Here is a 23586-nt window from a genome sequence, read left to right on the forward strand (position 1 = left end):
TTTTAATGTAATGGATCAACTCATTCATATGGAAGGTGTACCTGAGTGGAGAGATGGGGCCCAGGCACGGTCGGTTGACGTGGTGTAATTGCTGACGTGTTGATCTTCTTCTCCTCTGGTCGATTGTCCTTTCTTGCTGTCTCCTTTGGTCGGTCGTCCCTTCGTGCTATCAACTTCGGTCGGGCGGGGGAGGGTACCTGCGAAGGCACTCCGACGCTCAAGTAAGTATGAGATTCTAAGCGCAGTTTCGTAAGTGAATGAAAACGTACCTTTCTCTGGCTTGAGCACAGTATTTATAGGATTGCCTAATGGGCTTTCTATCCCTTGGGCTCAGGGTGGTTATGGATATGTCTTGTCAGTCGTGCTCCGGAATACCCGGGGAACATATCTTCTCTAAACGCATATTCCTTATTCTTCGGAGGTGTATCTTAACCACCTTAGCTTGTCACATAAATGCCCTTACATTTATTGTGTATACGGCCGGTCGGCCACGTGCGTTCGTTTCCATTTAGTGTATAAGGCCGGTCGGCCACGTGCGTTCGTTTCCATTTAGTGTATAAGGCCGGTCGGCCACGTTCGTTCGTTTCCATTTAGTGTATAAGGCCGGTCGGCCACGTGCGTTCGTCCGGTGCCTACCAGTACACTTGCCCCCCAGGCTCGAGGTGAATAAAAGCCGAAGAGTCGTAATAATTGTTGTGCCTTTCGAGTTGTCAGACATGAAATTTAACGGAATGACGGGACGTTCGTATTAGCGAAGAATATTTTCGGTTAGGCATCGGACAAGCGGCCTGCCTGCATGGAGCACCCCTGGAGGACGACCAGTACGACAGAAAAAATAATAGTTGATGGAAAGCTGGTGCCGATCAACCCCGATGATAATTTAAATGAGGAGGCCGAGGGGGAGACCCCTGGCCCACAGCCTGACGCCTCTTTTGAAGAGTTAATGAACAATGTGGCATAGAAAATTGCTGGGCCCGACATGTGGGCAATGCGCACTTGCATAAATAATTCTGATTACATTAAAGTAATAAGATAATTCTGATGCCGGACGAGGCATAAATAATTCTGATTACATTAGTAATAAGATAATTCTGATGCCGAACGAGGCATAAATAAGTGAATAATTCTGATGCCGAACGAGGCATAAATAAGTGAATAATTCAGATGCCGAACGTGGCATAAAAAAGTCTGATTACGTTAAGGTAATAATTCAGATGCCGAACGAGGCATAAGATTGAGTAAATAATTCGGATGCCGAACGTGGCATAATAATTATGATTACGTTGAGGTAATAATATAATTCTGATGCCGAACGAGGCATAAATAAGTGAATAATTCTGATGCCGAACGAGGCATAAATAAGTGAATAATTCTGATGCCGAACGTGGCATAAAAAAGTGAATAATTCTGATGCCGAACGTGGCATAAAAAAGTCTGATTACGTTAAGGTAATAATATAATTCTGATGCCGAACGAGGCATAAATAAGTGAATAATTCTGATGCCGAACGAGGCATAAATAAGTGAATAATTCTGATGCCGAACGTGGCATAAAAAGGTCTGATTACGTTAAGGTAATAATTCAGATGCCGAACGAGGCATAAGATTGAGTACATAATTCGGATGCCGAACGTGGCATAATAATTCTGATTACGTTAAGGTAATAATTCAGATGCCGAACGAGGCATAAGATTGAGTAAATAATTCTGATGCCGAACGTGGCATAAATAATTCTGATTACGTTGAGGTAATAATTCAGATGCCGAACGAGGCATCAGATTGAGTAAATAATTCTGATGCCGAACGTGACATAAATAATTCTGATTACATTAAAGTAATAAGATAATTCTGATGCCGGACGAGGCATAAATAATTCTGATTACATTAGTAATAAGATAATTCTGATGCCGAACGAGGCATAAATAAGTGAATAATTCTGATGCCGAACGAGGCATAAATAAGTGAATAATTCTGATGCCGAACGTGGCATAAAAAAGTCTGATTACGTTAAGGTAATAATTCAGATGCCGAACGAGGCATAAGATTGAGTAAATAATTCTGATGCCGAACGTGGCATAAATAATTCTGATTACGTTGAGGTAATAATTCAGATGCCGAACGAGGCATCAGATTGAGTAAATAATTCAGATGCCGAACGAGGCATAAATAATTCTGATTACGTTGAGGTAATAATTCAGATGCCGAACGAGGCATCAGATTGAGTAAATAATTCTGATGCCGAACGTGACATAAATAATTCTGATTACATTAAAGTAATAAGATAATTCTGATGCCGAACGAGGCATAAATAAGTGAATAATTCTGATGCCGAACGAGGCATAAATAAGTGAATAATTCTGATGCCGAACGTGGCATAAAAAAGTCTGATTACGTTAAAAGTAATAATTCTGATGCCGAGCGAGGTATATATAAATCCGATAAATTCTGATTTCGTTAAATACCTATGAAACCGAACGAGATATGAATTGAGTAAAGCTTTATTGAGGTCTGTGTAGTCAACACACATACGCCATTTTCCGTTCGCTTTCTTCACCATAACCACGTTGGCTAGCCATGTGGTGTAATGGGCCTGCCGAATGAATCCAGCCTGTAACAATTTGTCGGCTTCCTCACGTGCGGCTTGACGTCGTTCCTCGCCTATATGTCTTTCCTTTTGAGCTATTGGTTTAGCTTCTCTATACAGTGATAATCGGTGAGTGATAACCTGTGGGTCTACGCCAGGCATATCAGCGGCCGTCCAGGCGAAAAGATCGGAATTTTTAACAAGTGTCGTCCCGATGGCAATTCGGTCGTCCGGTTTCAGCGAAGTACCGATGTGCGTAGTGTGGCGATCATCGCGAAGCGGGAATGGATGCAAGTCTTCTCCTGCTTCCATACGGGGATCGTCCATGCGAGGGTCGAGGTCAACAAGGGCTATCATTTTACGACGGGACATGTGTCGTCCGGAACGCCGTGTGGGGGAACGTCCTCGTTTTTGCGGGACTCGGTCGTCCGTATTGGTTGTATAGAGTCGTCGAGTTGGCTCACTTTTCAAACTTGCTACATAGCATTCCCTAGCGGTTTTTTGATCGACATGGATGGTTGCAATGTCGTGGTTAGCCGAGGGGAATTTCATGGCTAAGTGTGGAGTGGACACAATGGCTTTTAATCTGTTAATGGACGGACGACCGAGCAGGATGTTGTAGGAAGTTTGTGCGTTAACCAGGAGGTATCGTACGTTTATTGTTTTATGGAGGCCGTCTTCCTCACCAAAGGTTGTGTACAAGTCTATGTACCCCTTAGTATCGACCCGCTCACCTGAGAACCCTACAATTTGTTCGTTATAGGGCTGAATATGTGCTTCTGGGATGCGCATTTTCTTGAAAATGTCCCAATACAATATGTCGACCGAGCTACCCTGATCTACCAAAGTCTTGGCAATTGCGAACTTGTCAATTTCTACAGTGATGACCATGGGGTCGTCCTGGGCTGGATCTATGGCTGTAAAGTCTTCGTCAGTGAAAGTAATCGGAGGTATATGTGGACGCCTCCTCGTGGTAGCATGAGCGGATTGGATGTCACGAAGATGTTTCTTTCGGGCGGAATTTGAGCACCCGCCACCGGCAAATCCTCCAGCTATATAATTTGTTTCGTGGTTCGGTTCGCCCAAGTTAACGGGTCCAGCAATCATGTTGATGACTTCGCGGACTCGTTGGCGAGGTTGGGCGTTTCGGTCGGGACTTGTGCTACGGGGGCGTGTACGCCGAACGGGGCTTTCGCTGCGTTTTCGCGAAGTCTGGCTACGGTCAGTGTGGCGTTTGTAATCGTTACGGTACGACCGGTCGACACCACGGGAAGGACGGTCAGTATTCCGTGGTGGGGATCTTGAACTCCTTGTCCTCTTGACGAACTGCCGTAAATGGCCAGCTTGGATGAGTTCTTCAATTTTATCCTTCAAAGCTTGACATCCTTCGGTCGTGTGACCGAAATTCTGATGGTATTGACAACGCTTAGCAGTATCTGCATTCGGTGGTGTTTGATACTGCTTCAATGTCGGGATTAGGTCCGTTTGTAGTGCTTCATCTAGGGCTCGTCCCCTCGGCACAGTTAAAGGGGTGTAACTGTTAAACCTGGGGATTCGGCCTCCCCTATTCCGGTCGGACCTCAGAGTGGTTCGGACGGTTCGTTCGGTTTCGACTTCTCTTTCTTTACTTTGGGTTTGGTCTTTAAGGGCTCCGAATCCGACAGCTTTGAACCGTTGATGGTAATCAATGTGTTCTTCGATTTGCATGAATTTGGTTGCTCGAGTTCGAAGGTCCTCCATGTCTTGAGGTGGTTTCTTGATGAGACTTTCAGTGAAACGGCTCGGTCGGATGGCCGAGACCAAATGGTGCAATGCAACCTCTTGTTTGAGCCCTCGGATGTTCATGCATGCTTTGTTGAACCTATCTAGAAAGGTTCTAAGAGATTCACCTTTTTCTTGTTGTACCGCTAGGAGAGACATGGAGGACATGTGATGCGGTCGGCTAGTGGCATATTGAGTGGAGAATTTTGCGGCTAGGGTGTCAAAATCGTTAATGGAGTTTGGAGGCAGCTCTGTGAACCAGGTAAGAGGTTCTCCCTGGAGCGACGTGGGAAATACTTTACACCACACATTGTTATCTGTGGTATACAAAGTCATTTGCGTCTTGTAGACATTTAAGTGTTCGTCCGGGTCGGTCGAGCCGTCATAGAGTTTAATGACGAGGCCTCTCCATTTGTCAGGAAGTGGAGTGGTGATAATTTCGTCTGTAAAAGGATGACCCCTTTTCCTTGACTTTCTTTCGACTGTTTCAGCTCTGGAAGCAGGATTGGTATTGGCAGGTGTAGGTATGCGAGAGGCGGTTCGGTCGGCCATATGGGATTGGCCTTCTCGTTCGGGATTATCGACCTGTTGTTGGAGTCGTGCATTCTGCTCTCTTAATAAGGCGATTTCTTCTTCTTGGCGGCGTCTATCTTCTTCTTGGAGGCGTCTATCTTCTTCATGTTGACGATGGTCTTCCATCCCCTTTTGTCGCAGTTCCTCCATCTGAGCTTGGAGGATTTGAATCATAGTCATCTGTTCTGCCATAGCGTCGTTGTTGTTTCTTGTCGCAACCATTATAGCTTCAAAAATTGAAGATTTGCCTCGGCCCCACGGTGGGCGCCAATTGTACCTGAGTGGAGAGATGGGGCCCAGGCACGGTCGGTTGACGTGGTGTAATTGCTGACGTGTTGATCTTCTTCTCCTCTGGTCGATTGTCCTTTCTTGCTGTCTCCTTTGGTCGGTCGTCCCTTCGTGCTATCAACTTCGGTCGGGCGGGGGAGGGTACCTGCGAAGGCACTCCGACGCTCGAGTAAGTATGAGATTCTAAGCGCAGTTTCGTAAGTGAATGAAAACGTACCTTTCTCTGGCTTGAGCACAGTATTTATAGGATTGCCTAATGGGCTTTCTATCCCTTGGGCTCAGGGTGGTTATGGATATGTCTTGTCAGTCGTGCTCCGGAATACCCGGGGAACATATCTTCTCTAAACGCATATTCCTTATTCTTCGGAGGTGTATCTTAACCACCTTAGCTTGTCACATAAATGCCCTTACATTTATTGTGTATACGGCCGGTCGGCCACGTGCGTTCGTTTCCATTTAGTGTATAAGGCCGGTCGGCCACGTGCGTTCGTCCGGTGCCTACCAGTACAGAAGGTAACTTGAAATAATCAAAGCTTGGCGTTGGAGAGAAGGAAGATCTTAGACACTTTAAAATATTGTAGGAAGCTTGAGGCATCTAATAGGTAAATTTTCTAAAAGGGTGTAATTTGTGATTAAATTTATTGGAATAATAAATTTTAAAATTTTATGAGAATTGGTAAATTATAGTTAGAAGCATGATTTTAAAATAAAGAAATACTGTTCTCAAACATAATTTTTAAAATGAAGAAATAATGTTTTCAAATATAATTTTGGTGTTAATAAGATTTTATGCTTTGAATCGTGTTTCAAGTACTATTTTTTTAAAATTATTTAATTTTAAAGAAGTCGTGTATAAAAATATGATTTCAATTTTTTTTCTTAGACATGAGTTGTATATTTTCTTTTAATTTTCTTTTGAAGTTTTTTGTAAAATCATAATATGAAGTAGGTTTTTGGTTTTTTATTTAATTAATTTTTTTAGATGAAAGATCATTATACTATTTTACAAACATACAACGTTTTTATGCAATTTTGTTTTTTAATAACCTTTTTCTCACACCCGTTACTTGAGAAAGCTATATCACTTTCATCTCCTCAAAAGACTAATACTGTTTGAATGGGGGAAGGGGGGTGTGACATTGATGGTGAAGGGTGAAGGTGAGTGGAAAGTTGGCCAAAATGAGGAACCTTTGAGAAGTGAAGAGAAAGGAGAGTGTGTGGGAGTGAAAGCCACTTAGGATGAGTGGAAAGTCATTTCTGCTCTTAGTTTTGTGCTTTATTTTGGACGTATATGGGCTGGCCTTTTAGCAACGTGGAAGCATGCATGTACGCAAGCTTTTCAGCAAGTACATGAGATTCCTGACCATGGTTCAAGAATCTCTTTGACCAACTTCAATGCGAAATGAATGCATAGTTAAGTTGGTGAGAGAGTGGATGGACCGTAATAAAGAGGGTGATGCACCATTATGTAGGTGGTTACGAACCTCACAAAGCACAAACAGTTCTTCATTCGTTTAGGGTTTATAGAGAGCTTGGAGAGGGTCGTGAGTAAGCATAGTGGTAGGAGAGTGCGCTTGGTTCTTCCTCTCTGACCTCAGGTGAGCTTTCTGTCAATTTTGTTTCATGCATAACCGATTAACACTGAAAAACAACGTATCCCATAATCGATTATCTAGTAAAACACAGTTGATAATTGATTATGTTCATGACATAATCAATTATTTGTAAACATTTTCGTGTGTTGGTGTTTTAACTGCATGAATAATTGATTATGTGCCATAAATTTTGGGATAATCGATTATGTGTTGTTTTTAATGGAAGTGATAATCAATTATGTTTATTATTTTTCCAGATTTTTGATTTTGTGTTTTTTTATTTAATTTTTGAATGATTTTTTTTTCAGGCACAATTTCGTCTTCTTAAACTTGCATTGTGTTGTGGTTTTGTTCTGCCCTCTTGAGATGTTTTTTTTTTTAAATTGTGTTTGAATTTAATTTGATTAAATTATTTTAAAATACTTATTGATGTTAATTAGTTTGTAATTTTAGACGTGAATGTTTAGGAAAAATAAAATAGTTATATTAGTAAATTAAATATTGTGTTAAGTTGATTATAAAAATTGTATATTGTTATTGGAAAAATTTCATGAAATTTGAATATTTATAGATTTGAATATGTTTTTTTAAAATATTGTTATATTTTTATTGTGACATGAATTGAAATTATAGATAGAAATTATAGATTTGAATATGTTTTTTTAAAATATTGTTATTAAAAATATTATAAAAATTGTTGCAGCAGAAAAACCAAATATACAAAAGATTTTTTTAACATTTAACAATGTTAATAAAAAATTTATGAATGTGTACATAGTAATTATTTTTTTAACTTTGAAGCTGTTAATAAATAAATTTTTGATTTAAAATTAAGAAATTTACAGAATATTATTATTTTCTTGAAAACAGATTAGAAGTGACATGATTTTAGGTTATAATTTTTTCAAATGGTGCATTGAAGACGTTGTCGATGAAAAAGATGCAATTATTATCCTACAACAAAATAAGATATGTCTTCTGGAAAATCGTTTGAAAGTCTCCACAAAAAAGATTAAAATGTTATTACTGGGGATGTGTTTTCTTTATCTAATTAACATTATTATGTTATTTCATTTTATCTTAATTTCTAAATTAGTAACAAATGAACATGTCTTTATCTCTTTCCGGATCAAATATATAATGACTTTATATTATATATTTTGAGAACTACTTAATATTCATGTTATGTTCTAAATAACCATTTATTTTTTTTAAATTGTATTTATGATTGTAAAATGTGAAATTTTTTTGAATGATAACAATTGTGACATATATAATAATTTTTAAAAAAATTATATAACTCATCCTAATTAATTTATTTTACATTATTTTTTTTTAATTTTTAAAATATTAATGTGGTATAAACATTCAAAATCTTAACAATGAAAGATGGAAAATATATAAGAAAAGAAAAAAAAATCCTAAAATTAGTTAATAATTTTACAATTTTAATATATTTTTTAAAGCAATTATTATAAAATTAAACACTCTTAATTTGTAACAATTTATTATTCAGTCTCAGTATGTGTTATTTATATTTTAACATCTTATGTTTCCTACTTGAAATTAATATATAAATATCATTTATTTTATTATTAATTAACTTAATTTTTTTTACTGTAATTTTATTAAAAAAATAGTATTAAAATATTATATAACCTTATTTACAAAATAAATTATTTAGTTATCTAGCAATAAATTTAACAAATATTTTATTTTATTAATTTATTTTAGTTATCTATACTCTATACATATAGAGAAAATTTCTCATTATAACTGTTTTTTTTATAAATTTATTTTTCTATTTTATCTTTATATTAATATTTTATTTTGATTATTTCGTCATTTTATAATTACTTAAATTTAAAACTAAAAAAATATTTAATATTAAATTTAAAAGAGAGGTGCATTACATTTATTATTCCTAATTACTCTTCACTATTATACTAGTTTTAAAATTTATTTAAGAAACAGTTTTTATGATTCTCTATTACACAACATAAACCACTTACCCTACCTTTCCATTTTCTCTCTCTTTCCTTCCACGTACTTACTTTCCACCTATAATGATTTTACATAATGATGATGATAATGGTATTTTTTTTATTTATAATGTACTATAAATTTATTAATAAGTGTGTGAATAGTAACATTATTTATTCGAATTTTAATATTAAACATATATATCTATATATATAAATGATAAAAATAAAAAATGTGGATACACATGCGTCTATGTGCCTGCTAGTGATAATAATGGAAATCCTTATTAATAATAATTATATATATAACATAATTTTAAGAAACATAAATAATATTAAAATTATCTTAAATAAATTAACTTAATTAACAAAATTAATTTAAATTAATAAAATGGAAAATAATAAAATTATTTTAAAATATAAAAAATTATTTATTTATTTATTTGAATTTTAAATTATTTTTTATTTTATTTATAGTTAAAACTTTAATTTAATGTCCAAAAAATTAATTATCATTTATTTATTATTTTTTTATATACAAGGTTAAATTTGTAATCTTACAATTTACACTATTAAAAATAATTCAAAATATCCTTACAACCATCACATCACTCACATATTTTAATAAATTTCCCTAACACATCCATTATAACATACCTCAATCCAAACACCCTCAACTTTCTTCACACTTTCTTTATAAATTTTTACACTTTCACTCTTTCACACCCTCAACTTTTCACTTCCCATGAAAGAAAGCCTAAGAATTGAAACAAAGCCTAAGAGAGTCACCAATCTATCCACACAAATAAGCTCTCAAAAGGAAGTGTATCAACTTCAATTCATGACAAAACTTCCTCCACTATTATATAAATAAATTTAAATATTTCTAACAAGTCTTCCGTACACTAAAAAATCATTAAATAAAAATTAATTTTAAAAATAAAAATAATTAATTATTATATTAATTAAATTAAATCTTATTTTATAGATTTTTTTAAAGTAGTTTTTATTATTAATAAAAAAAATTAAATTAATTTTTAAATTAATATTTAATTCACTATCAAGAATTTAGTTAATTAAATACTAATTTAGAAACTAATTTATAATTTTTTATTAATAATAAAAAATTAAAAAAAATAAATAAATGAAAGAAATAAGTTACAAATTAAATTTAAATGTGTCACACTCCAGAGATAATGACAAGTGAGTTTGCAGTCGCGTGTAGTATAGATTCATATAAGTAAAATTGTAACTATAAACAATCCTTTTAAGTATATTTTCTTTATTGTAAAGCCTAAAATGATACTCTTGATCATCAAAATTTATGATTTCCTTTACCATCTTTTCTTTTTCTTTTGGTATTTTTTTGTTGTTTATTCTTTCTTTTCATTTACTTGCCTCGTCATTAGCTTTTCTGATTTACTTTACATTTACAATTACTTATTATTTTACTCGTTTTCTTCTTTACTTTTTCTTTTCAAACTGATTTACTTAATTGTTTATCTTTAATTATTTTAATTATTTACTTGTTTTTTAAAGTTTAAACATATTTATCCATTTCTACATCTATTTTTTAACCCTTTACTTGAAGAAAAAAAATTGGAAATTATTTTAATCATACAAAGCATCTTAAGTAAGAAACAAATTTCAAATATAAAGATACTAATGACTCGATTACTTAAATATATTAAAGGGAAGGAATGAGAATGTTTTCATTATAAAAAAATCAAATTTATTTAATATAATTTTAAAAAATAATTGTATTGACGAAACGTGCTTAATAGAAGTGGTTTTAATCATTTTGTAAGAATTTTAATATGTTAAAATTAAAATTATAATATTATTAGCCTAAATAAAAAAATTCTATTAAATTTTACTTCTTTTATCGCTTGAAAAATTAAATGAATTATATATATAAATTGAAAACAACTCCCTTCCTCCATTTTTTCACTATTACATGAGTGTGCATATCTTAAGACAAAGTATACGAAACTTAATTATTACTTTTATTTTGAGGCACTTGTTCAATGATCATGACCGCTATAATTGATTGATAACAATAATTTACCATATCTACCACAGTTTGAGTCATTTTCACCAAAATATTCACTTTTGCTCATGTGTTGCATCAAGTCTTAAGTTCTAGTGGAATAATTGATTAGATTCCAACAAAGAAAATCTATGGAATCATATAGATTATCAAAGACTAAATGGTTCCTTGCGAAAAATAATTTCATAGATCATCGTGTATACTTGATTTTGTGGGACACCAATGCAACACCATTAGGTGGCTTTTAATATAAGTTGATTTAGGTGTTCATTGCCTAGTCATTTGTTGAGGCACATTTGACAGTTTATAAACGGAATATGTGACGTTTAATAAGCTGATTTAGATGTTCAGTCATTGCCTAGTTATTGTTGAGACACATTTAACTGTTTATATATTGAATAGGTGAGATTTTTTTATTTTTTTTTTGTATGTTATGTAATAAAGTGCCCAATTTTTTATGTGATATTCATAGTTTAAGTCCAAGGAAAGAAGATATTTGTTGGATTGGACTAATTTTCTATGTGGAGGTCCTTTAGGATTTTTTCTTGAACAGAGTGAGAGTCGTCAGTAGAGATGGAGAGAGAAAAGGAAATGAGAAAAGTTATTGCTCCTCACAAATTCTTGCAAGTTGGGAAAATTATTATACGCTGCTTATTGTTTTGTTGAGTTATTATTTTACTATTTTGAATTTCCTATCAATATTTTGACTTCAATATTATGTGCTAGAACCATGTAATTAATGGACTTATTGTTAAGCATTAAACTAAAAGCTGCTACCGTTTTGTTTGGAAATTGTAGTTGGCAATAATTATTATTTTTAATTTTGATTTTTAATGTTATTTATAGTATTGATTTAAAGGTAATTTATAGCATAGACGTTACAGAACAAATAAATTGAAAACTCTAATGTGAGGCTATATAGTAATATTGTATTCTCCATTTAAAAAATGCAGCAGTGAACTAAAATATATTTTCTATTCACAAATAGGTATCATAGTTATGACCAATATAACCAATAATCTTTCACTGTCCTGATTAACAAAGACAACAAACTACGATAATTAGAGCATCCAAATGAAAGCTATTCTTGGATCTCAAGATTCTTCGGAGATGGTTCAAAAAGATTTTAAAGAATAAGAAAATACCACAGAATACTCGACGACCCAAAACAAAATGTTGAAAGAAACACAATCGAAAGATAAGACAACTTTGTACATGTTGTATTGAGCTGTTGATGAATCAATTTTGGAGAAGATTGCTAATGCATGAACTTCAAAGGAAGCCCAAGACATTTTGGAAAAGGTGTTCAACGGTGCAACCCGAGTTAAACAAATTCGTCTTTAAATTCTACGAGGTGAGTTAGAGGCCATGAAGATGAATAATTCAAAAGATGTATCTAGTTACATTACTCGTGTACAAGCGATGACCAATCAACTCAAACGCAATTAAGAAACTCTCCTAGAAGCAAGGGTTGTGGAGAAAATTCTTCGGTCATTGACTGATAACTTTGAAAATGTTGTATATGCAATTAAGGAGTCAAGAAATTTGGAAAAAATTATCGTTGATGATCTCATGATTTCTCTTGAAATACATGAACAACTAAAGAAGAAAAAGATACTAGAATTCTTGGAGGAAACCTTACAAACAAAGATGACCATCAAGAAAGACAAGGTGATGTATGTGTAACATAACTGTGGAAGAGGACGTGGTCGCGACTTTGGACGCAACAGAGATTGTGTTCGTAGATACAACAACGAAGAGAGGGAACAAACGAACCAACAAAATTGGAGTGGACGAGACTACGGTTGTAAAAGAGTTGGTCGTTCAAATCGTCCAAATGTTGAACGTTATAACTGTGACAAATATCGACATTACACAAAGGATTGCTATGCCGAGAAGAAAATTCAAATTTAGTCTAGAAATATGAGACAAAAGATGAAGAAATTCTCATGATGGCTAATGAAAGTATCATTTTGTATAGTGACAGGGTATGGTATCTAGACATTGGTGCTAGAAACCATATGTGTGGACATGTGTCTTTTGGAGACTCAACAAAGGTTCCAGGAAAAGGACGGAAAAATTATGTTTTTCCCAAAAGAACGGAGAAGAAGGTACTATGGAGGATGTCTACTATGTACCTAACTTGAAAAGTAATATTCTTAGTATGACACAATTATTGGAGAAATGATTTTCGGTTTTCATGAAAGATCAAATGTTGCACTTGAAGGACAAAAATGATAGAGTGATTGCACATGTGGAGATGTTAAAGAATTAGATGTTCAAACTCAACTTAAAGAATATATAGGAGATGTGTTTGCAAGTCAACATGGAGGAGAAAGCATGGTTATAAAATTTACAGTTTGGACACTACACTATAGTGGGATAAAAGAGTTAGCAAAGAATAAAGATGGTCAATGGGTTACCGGACATGGACCACATCAAGAATTTTTTTGAAGGGTTGTGTATTTGGTAAGCAAGCAAGGACAAATTTTCAACAAGGCAGAATATCATGCAAGGAGATGTCTTGAGTTGGTTCATACCGACATATCTAGCCTACTCACTCCCAAGTCTTTTAGTGAGAATAGGTATTTCATTACTTTCACTGACGACTATACAGGGAAGACTTGGATTTATTTTTTGAAGGAAAAATCAAAAGCATTTGATGTGTTCAAAAAATTTAAGGCGATGATGGAAAAGACAACCAATTTATACATAAAGGCTTTATGGTCAGACATAGGCACAAAGTACATGTCAATCGCTTTCACAAACTATTATGAGGAACAAGGTATCAAAAGATTTTTGACAACACCGTATTTACCTCAGCAAAATGACGTTGTGAAAAGAAAAAATTGAACAATACTTGATATGGTTCAATGAATGTTAAAGAGCAAAAACATGTCGAAGGAATTTTGGGCAGAAATAGAGTAATGTGTTACATATGTGCAAAACCAATGTTCGCATACAAAATTGGTGAATGAAACACCACAAGAAGCCTACAATGGTCATAAACCAACCATATCACCTTAAAGTGTTTAGTAGTGTGGCCTACGTGCATGTACCATATCAAAAAAGAACCAAACTTGATGATAAGAGTAAGAAATATGTGTTTATTGGGTAATGTTTCAGATTTTATTCTTGCTTCTCTTCTAGATATATTGTTTCAAACGTGCTTCAGATTTGAGCCTTGATTGTGATTAATTCTAGTGCTGTTGTGAGAGATATTATAGAAGATTTTCTTGAATAATATCTTCAAAGGATATGTGGTCTATTTTTGACGCATTTTGTAAAGGAGTTTTAATTGCAGGATTTTGAGAGAATTTCCTTGCATAAGATTGAATTGATTTCAATTCTTGCTTCCTCATAATGTAATCAAATCATTAAATAAATATCTTCTTTTTCCATAATAGAGCATTCATCACTAGGCTCTTTAGGAAGATCGTCTAGCATATGTTCTTATCAAATTGTCTCCTCTATAAAATACTAGATCACCATATCGTTTGCCCTATGAAATACTAGATCATCTGCTACATCTTCAAACACATAATTAATTATCAGAAATAACAATTAATGTCAAAATTAATCCAATTAGATAATTAAAATAGTGAATTTATTTATTATTTCAATTCAAAAATTTGTGATTAGAACTTTAAAGCATGAGTAAAATTATGTTTATGGATGAAGAACAATAGAGAGAATATCAAGATTATAACATGAGGATGTCAAAATTATTGTGAAGGACGTGAGAATCTTCTTCTCACGTGTTTCTCCTTTCACCATATCTCTTCTCCTATTTATTTTTTATTTTATTACCATCTATGTTCTAAATTCCACCTCAACAAAAACTTTCATATAATAATGTAAATAAATTAAAAAATCTAAGTATTGGTGTCGGAAGTGTTTTTACACGTATGGTGTACATGAATCATTTCTCTTCTAACAAAATAATAATTGTCATCTTCTAGAAACAATTTCATGGAGTTACATAACGAACTTGTTCTCCCTATGTTCATTTTCAAAAGATTGGTCAAGTCTAACCATCACTATAACGTCTAAAACATAACAATGAACGTATATTTTCTCCATAGATACATCACCGTGGTATTCTTGTTCTGTGCATGACTTTCTTTAATGTTATAAAAAATTACTTTGTGAATAAGTATATATATTTCTATAACATAAAGTATTTTGGTAACAACTTTGAAAGATCACTCTAGTTTTTTTTTAGGGTTAAATGTTCTTTCACTCAAAATTGGTTTACGTTTTTAGTTAAAACTTTAGATCTTCTGATACTTGTAATAAAAAATATATTCAGTGTGAACTATGATATATTAAAATATTTCATGTTAACTCATCACTAACTAACGTGAATATCTAAAGTGTAACCCCATGGTTTATATATCATTTTCACATCCCAACAATGTCTTGGATAATTATCTTAAGTTTTTCCAAGACATCGAAGGGTATGATTCTATCTTTGTGGTAGTATACCAATTTTCTAAAATGGCTCACTATATTCCATGCCACAAAATAACTATATTACAATATAGTCACTCCATGCTAATTTGTTTGTTACTTAAAAAAAATATCGATAAGAACTCATTTTAATAGTTTTTTTAGTACAAGTAGTAAAGTCTAAAGTTGAAGTATGAAAAAACTCAATTTTACATTATAATATAATAAATATAAATATATATATATATATATATATATATATATATATTTTTATTCTTTAGACTGAAAAAGTAGGTTTGAAAACCCTACTATTGTGATTTCATTTGTGGGACAGTATATAACTATATATTGTACAACTAAATAAATTAAAGTAGATCTGGCATTGATTCTGAAGGAGAGGAACAACAATCCGTCGTGGTCATCATAACAACAATAATTCAAACGGAAAAGAATCCCATGAAACACGCACGGCCGAGAAGGTGACAACACTTCATGGAAACCAATCACAATAAATGACACATTTGTAAACACGAAGAAACAGAAACCCTAAGGGGTCAGCTTCACGTGATTAACACATGTTAAACCATTGGGCTGATGCTCCAATTTTAGGTATGAAAAAGACATTCACAACCAATCTTCAAATGGCAATGCCCAAATGTGACACCGAAGCGATGTGAAGTTGTTGAAACCACGTGAACATCTTCTCCCTGCTTCAATTTTGACAAGCACTCACTCACATAGGTCCACATGAACATTGAAGAGTTCATTTGGATGGGTATTAGTTTAATGCTTCATTTGATTAGTTAAGTTGTAAGAAACATCCAAGCCCTAATTAGATGTCTGACGGACAATCGATTCGGTCAGTATCACAGATTATCCTATCGCTTACTTACAATGATGGGGTCCATGAGTTCGCACGTGACCGACCGATCCACAGTTACGAATCATGGGTTGACAAAGTCAGCAAGGTTAACCCATAATTAAAGATTATTTAGCGCAACCCTTAACTTGAATCAATCCCCTAATCTGGCCCACCAACAAAGGCTCATTAAGGTAATATAAATAACGCAGATTCCAAGAATCAGTTACGTCATGATCTACAGTGCTCTAACAATTGAGAGCCGAATCTTTTACTGACTTGATCGTCGAAGTGTCTTCTGCTAGATACCACTTTTATTTATTTATTTCTTACTCACATATCTTCTAAAATTCTTATTTACTTAATCTTCGAAAAATCTTCTGCAATGAATCATCACTTGACTCAGCAACCTTTAAAAAAGAAGTTCAATCAATTCAAATTGCTCGGAAATTTCACCTCAAACAATTTGGACTCATCCTCCCCAAACACTAGACCCTCTTCCTATATAAGAATAAGTGTTGTTTTTGTTATTAGGGTCCTCTCATAATGACAGTGTTGTCCAATGTGTACAGGTAAGGGCCAAGGTTGTCGCGGCAAAGAACAACAGGAATTCATTGCATCAGCAGCATTTCTTGAATTGGGCACATCGAAAAATATGATGTGAAATGCACTTGTGCATGATCGATCGGAAAACAGTTTTTTTTGGAATTACTCTTTTGAAGACAATGCCACAAATGGTTTTTCTTTTTATCAGCGACAATCCCATAAATGGTATGCGTGCGTGCATGCCCTAACTGTCGTAAGAACCTCCAAACATCACTGAAAAGAAGCAAGTCACACGTCACTCTTCATGAAAAACTAATGTTATATTCAATTGTTTTATTTTATTTCAAAAATCATTTTTTATATTATTTTAGTCTACAGATATAACTATTCCATTTTATTTATATGACTAGTAGTAAAAATATATGCACGACATGTGTGTATATTTTTTTCTTATATTAACAAAAGATAAAAAAAAATATTATTATAATAATTATTAAAATAAAAAATATATTATTAAAAAAAATCATAAAAAATAATTTAAAATAATATTTTTTGTAATTTTATTGTAAGTAATTTTTTATATTATGTTGGTAAACTTTTTTTTTATCGTGGATTAGGTACTTATTTGAATTTAAAAGAATGATTTAGAACATAAAATAATACAAATTTATGTAAATTAAAAAAAGAATTAAAAGAGATAATATTTGTATTACTAGAAAATTATTAAAAAATCAATTTTAGAGACAAAAATAGTTAGTTGTTATATTGATTAAATTAGATAATATTTTCAAAATTAAAAAGTTTATTGATATTTAGATTAGTTTCTATTATTGATAAATAATTTCTAAATTAGTATTTAATCAGTTACCAAGATTTTAGCCACTAGTATTCTAAAGTTGATAACTACAACATTTATAGCTAATTACACTACAAGAAAATCATGAAATAGAAACCAAATTTAGACAAAAAAATAATTAGTTGCTATAGTGACTAAATTAGAGACCATTTTAGGAACTTCTAAATTAGTTTTTATTATTGTTAAATGGTTTCTAAATTGGTATGTAATTAGCAACCAAAGTTTTTGCTACTAAATTTATAATCTAAATAATTGGTAGTTAAAACCTTCGTACCTAATTAGATAGCAATTTAGAAACTATTTAACAATAATAGAAACTAATTTAGAAACCATTTTATTTTAGTTTCTAGAATGGTCTCTAATTTAGTTACTATTGGAACTAATTATTTTGGTCTCTAAAAGATGGTTTTTATTTGATGATTTTCTTGTAGTGTTAGATACCAATTTAAGAATCATTTATCAATAATTAAAATTAATTTATATATCAATGTTTTTTTAGTATTTAATATTGAGTTTAATCAATATAATAACTAATAATTTTTTGTCTCTAAAATTGGTTTTTATATGATAATTTGATTATAGTGTACCGATTACACTACAAGAAAAAATGATTTTAACTGAGATTATTTAGCGGAGGTTAAAATTATTTTGTTATATGATTACTTGACATTTATGAAATTTTTATTTAGAATTATTTTAATATTAATATAGTTATAATTTCTTTCTTTCTTGAAATTTGACGATGAAAAAAAGAAAATACATATTCTTTGATAATATTATGTTTTATTTATTATAATAATTTTTATGAAAATTATTTATTAATATTTGAAATAATACAAATCATATATGAATATTAAAAAAATAATTAAATAATATATAATTTTAGAGACAATAAAATAATTAATTATCATATTGACTAAGTTAGATATTATTTTATAAATTAAAAAATTATTTATATATAAAGTAATTTTTATTATTAATAAAAAATTACAAACTAATTTCAAAATTGGTATCTAACTTTAGTTATTAATTACTTTAAATTTTAAATTAATATTTTTTTAATTTTGATTAATAAAATTAGTTACCCTTTATTTGTATCAATTTTGAGAGTGAGAATGGTAAATAATGGAGTACTATGGTGCATGAAAGAGAGAGGAAAAAAAACTGGTTCAAAAGTAGAAGTGTTTTTCATTTACAATTTTCATATTATCACGTCTAAAAAAATGCAGTATTGGTTATCTTTTTTTGAAGTTTTTAATTTAGAATAAATGTTTGATTGTAAGGGTATAAATTAAATGATGGATAAGATCGATTTTGAAGAGAAAAAATTATTTGATTCAATCATTATTTTTATTTCTTTTAATTTATCTTCCTATCGACATGATTATACTAAATATTAAAATTTGAAATATCAAATATTTTTATCTATACGTAATTATATAGATAATAACAGTATATTTTTTAAATATATACTATATAAAAAATAAATTTACACAACTTGACAATACCATGCATTTTCACTCAAATACTTATTAAAAATATCTTTAATCAAACATATTTTCATACATAGATATATGTTATATATATGATGTATAACTTTACAAATATATAAGAAATAAAAATATTAATATGAGTGATATTATAAAGTTATGAATAAAATATACTATGAACTAACTTGATTTGGATTGGATAGTTTATAAAATCTAATCCAATAAAAAAAATCCTTTTTAGAAGGGTTGAGTTTTTTTGTACGCGGTTTGTATTTTTTTAATTTATTTAATGAGTTATGAGAAATTATGGAAGTAAGATCATATAAATTTATATTTTTGATTTAAACTCTTACTTAATAGGAGCCTTTGAATAATTATTTAACAGAAATATTTATTCATACACACTTAATATATATTTCTTGGCTTATAGAAAGCGGATTATTTATTAGTTTTTTTCAGTCCATTGTCCTTGGATCATCAGTAAAACAAATTAGTTTCTATTTTATCTAAACGAATATTTTCAGAATGACTATATATATATATATATATATATATATATATATATATATATATATGAAAGAATTTTATACAGGAAAGAAAATAATATATATTAATCATATAATTAGAGACCGATTATTAAAATTAAATTTTATTCAAAGATTATATGGTTAGTAAAATATGTAACACGTTCTTCAAAGTTTAAAAATTAATTATATTTAAGTTTAAAAACTATTACACTTTTACTTATTTCAAATTTTTTAAAACCAACAGATACCCCTCACGTACGTTTTTTTTTTCTTTTCTCATTCTCTCTCCATTTCTCTCACTTTCTCCCTTCTCTCTTCATTTTTTACTTCATACATCATCATCTATTTTAGAATTTAATCTCACCACGCTTTAGTTGGAGAGTTAAGAAACATTTCTATCTGATCATATTTTTAAACAGAGTAAATTCATTTTTACTCTATAGATCCTTTATTATCTATTTTTCCTTAGGATTTAATCACCAATCTTTATGGGATCAGTTGAGAAGAGTAATCCTCTCAACTTATTATACTATATACCAAATTTTTGTTCGGTTTGGATAACTTGCATTAGGCTCTTAAATCTTGAAGCTTAACCGAGAGATAAAATTTTAAAGGTTGTTTGTAAAGAAAGCAATTAAGGTGAGAGAAACTAACTTTAACTTTCAATAGTATCCTAGACTATAAAATCTAAATATGGAGGGAACATGGTCCCAAGTTTTAATTTATCTTTCAGGAATGTTAGTTGATAAAATTGTTTGATTTTATGTTGTGTGGACATGTATAAATATTATATTTTGATAGTTTGAAAGTTAAATATTGTTTTTGATGTTGAAAAAAATTCTTGAATGGTATAAATTTTTAAATGTTATGTGATTGAATGATATGTATTATATATGAATGATGAAAATGGTATGAAATTGATGTGATACATTTGGGATAATGTATGAGTTGTTGTTTCATGACATTAAGTTAGAAAAACCTATATTTAATAAAGATCATCTAGCTTCACTGATGATCTAAGTCATATAAATCAAGATATCAAGTGGTGAAGAGATGAGAGGGAATCTTTCTATTGGGTTCACTGGTAATCTTTGGATCAGATGTTAACCTCTGGTAGGGACATATTTAATGAGTCTTTCGGAAGATGATGGATTTATGTGTGGTTAGTGGGATTGAAATGAAATTCAATAATTCTGATTGAAAATAGATCGATTTGTGTGGTCTATATGAATGGTGGAATTGAAATTTTATATGACAACATTTAAAGAAATGGTATGAAATTTATTTTCATCAGCTTATCCTTGCTCTTCTTGTGTTTGAATTGTGACGATTGTATTACTTACATGAACCATACAAATGTGAGAGGGATTAAAGAGTTTTAGGGTGTTATTTTGAAACTTATATTGTAAATATTTGTATTTTTATAAATTCTAATAGTGTACTATGAATGTTTGAAAAAGTCTAAACTTGTATAAAAATAAATACGTTGAACTTGTATTGTGATAGTTAGAATTATTTTTTGAATGTTAACAAAAATCTTAAATGTATTTTCTTCTTGTAAGTATCATAAAATAGAAATTTAAGGTATATGATGTTAAAATTGTATTATTTTTTATTATTATTTTTTATTGTTGATAAAAAAATGGTGATGAAAAAACTTTGTCGCGGCAAACACAATTTCAACCAATTCAGCACCTTACTCTTCCATCGCCTTCAGCGACTACAACAATCAGAGATATGATCGCTCATTCGCAAACGCAACACTTCCTCGTCCCTTGTGCCAGGGAAAACTTGGACCACTTGAGTCGTCAACTCGTCACCGATCTCCACTCCACCTCACTCGACGATCAGAAACAAGCCGCCATGGAAATTCGATTAATTACTAGCCAAGAACAAGCCGAAGAATCGAGTCAAACTCACCAAAGCCAGTGCAATCAGATCGCTGATTTCACTCATTTTCTCACCGGACCTCCAGCTCCAGGAATGCAACATCATCGTGATGTTGAATCTCTCACTCTATGATGAGAACAAGAAGGCCATTGCCTCTGCCGATGCGATTAAGCCGCTGGTTCGCGCGTTGAGCACGAGAACCACGACAACGAAAGAGAATGCAACATGCACACTGCTAAGGCTATCGCAGGTGAAGGAGCATAAGGCACTAATTAGGCTGTCTGGCATGATTCTGCCGTCGATGAGCCTTTTGGAGAGCGGCGGGTTCCGCGCGAAGAAGGAGAACAAGATGAGGGCAGTGAAAGTGGGGATCATTAAGGTGTCCATGGAGCTAACATAACCTAATGTAGAGCTAATATATCGTAATGTACGTATAAATGCATTTTAATATTTTATATTTTTATTATAATTATTTATAATATATTACAAAATCATATAAATTTTCTATTTCTGTAATAATAAGAGTTTTACTTACTTAATAATAAAAGTAATACATATATATATATATATTCTAAGTTATGAGTCAATATTTTTTAGAAAAGATATTTTGAATAATTTTACTGAAGATAATTTGTTTATATTCGTATGATAAGTAAATAGGTAAATATGAAAGAAATACATTTCAAATGAGTGAGGTCTTAATAAATTTAAAATAGAATACATATAATGAGTCTATCTCTTGACTTACAAAATTTATAAAATAATATTTTTTGAACAAATTTTCCATAACTTATATACTACCTTCCTCAAACTTAATAACTCTATTTTTTTTAATGTTCTAATGCATTACATATTTGGAGTTGATTTTGACAGATTTTTCTTACTTCTCATTTCTCAAATAAGGATGATCTTTTTCTTTTATTAAAAGTGATGGTAGTCCTTTGGTTAAATTGATTAAGCTTGCTGTGACAACCTTTTCTATATGGATGATATGACGTATGAGGAATTATGTTAGATTTCAGGATAAGATTGAGGTTTCTAAGGCTATTTCGGTAATTAAAGATTTAACTTGTCTAGTGGGAAATTCGTCTAAAGCTTCAATGAAGAATGATATGTTGGATTTCAACGTGATTAAGTTTTTTGGTATTAAGACTCGTAATGGGAAAGTTCTTCGTCCTCTTCCTGTTAGATGAGAATTTCTTTCACCAGGCTGGGTTAAAATTAACACTGATGGGGTTGTTAGGGGGTATTATGATCTTGCTACTTGTGGAAGTATTTTTCGTGGGAGTATGGGAGAATTTATTGGTGCTTTTTCAGGGTTTATTGAAGTTCAGACTGCTTTGGTTGCTGAGTTTTATGGAGTTATACATGCTATGGATGAGGCTCAAAAGATGGGACTTACTAATGTTTGGCTTGAATGTGATTTTGTCTTGGTTTGTGTTGCGTTTACTGCTAGGACTAATGTTCTGTGGATGCTTTGTAATCAATGGAATACTTGTCTTAATTTCTGTGGGACAATCAGGTTTAGGGTTACTCATCTTTTTCGTGAGGGGAATGCATGTGCTGATAAGTTGGCTAATTTAGGGTTCATTCATAGAGAATCATTTCATTGGTATAATAGACTTCTATCTAGTCTGTTCTTAGAATTCTTTATGAATAGGTATAATCTACCTATGTATCGTTTTTGTTAACATGTGGGTTTTGGTCTAGTCCCCCCATATTTTTGTATTTTTTTTTTAATAATACTTTTTTTTTCATGTGATGACAGATGATTGTTGTTACCTGATGTGTCAGCCTAGCTGAGATGTCAAGTTGCATAGTGATGTCTAACATGAAAACTTTTATAAAAAAAAAAACTTAATAACTTTATTTATAAGAAGGTTCTTTTAAATAAATATTTTAAATAATTTATTTTATTTTATTTTAATTTAATTTATTTAGTTACAATGTTTCTTAAAAAATATTTGATTTATCTTTCGGTATTCAAACTTTATCTAGATAGAAATAAAATATATATTTTAAATATATAAACTTGATCTGATTTTTTAAATTTTATTTTTAAAAAAATAAAAAAATAATTAATATAGTTATTTAAAAGTAGAGATCTTACACTTGTAAGGATGTCAGAAGGGCA

The 23586-nt window shown here is 31.5% G+C and overlaps 1 protein-coding gene across 1 annotated transcript; it reads right to left on the bottom strand.

Moving 5' to 3' along the window:
* Positions 1–2392: 2392 nt before the first annotated feature.
* LOC137822311 (uncharacterized) lies at positions 2393–5139 on the bottom strand. The gene is made up of 2 exons (XM_090295673.1): positions 2554–5139; positions 2393–2461 (listed from the first exon to the last, which is right to left on the bottom strand). The coding sequence occupies exons 1-2, from the start codon at positions 5137–5139 to the stop codon at positions 2393–2395; spliced, it is 2655 nt and encodes an 884-aa protein (XP_090151799.1).
* Between the last annotated feature and the right edge of the window lie 18447 nt (positions 5140–23586).

The sequence above is a fragment of the Phaseolus vulgaris genome, chromosome 9 (genome assembly GCF_051622355.1).
Source record: "Phaseolus vulgaris cultivar YP4 chromosome 9, ASM5162235v1, whole genome shotgun sequence".
Taxonomy (NCBI): domain Eukaryota; kingdom Viridiplantae; phylum Streptophyta; class Magnoliopsida; order Fabales; family Fabaceae; genus Phaseolus; species Phaseolus vulgaris.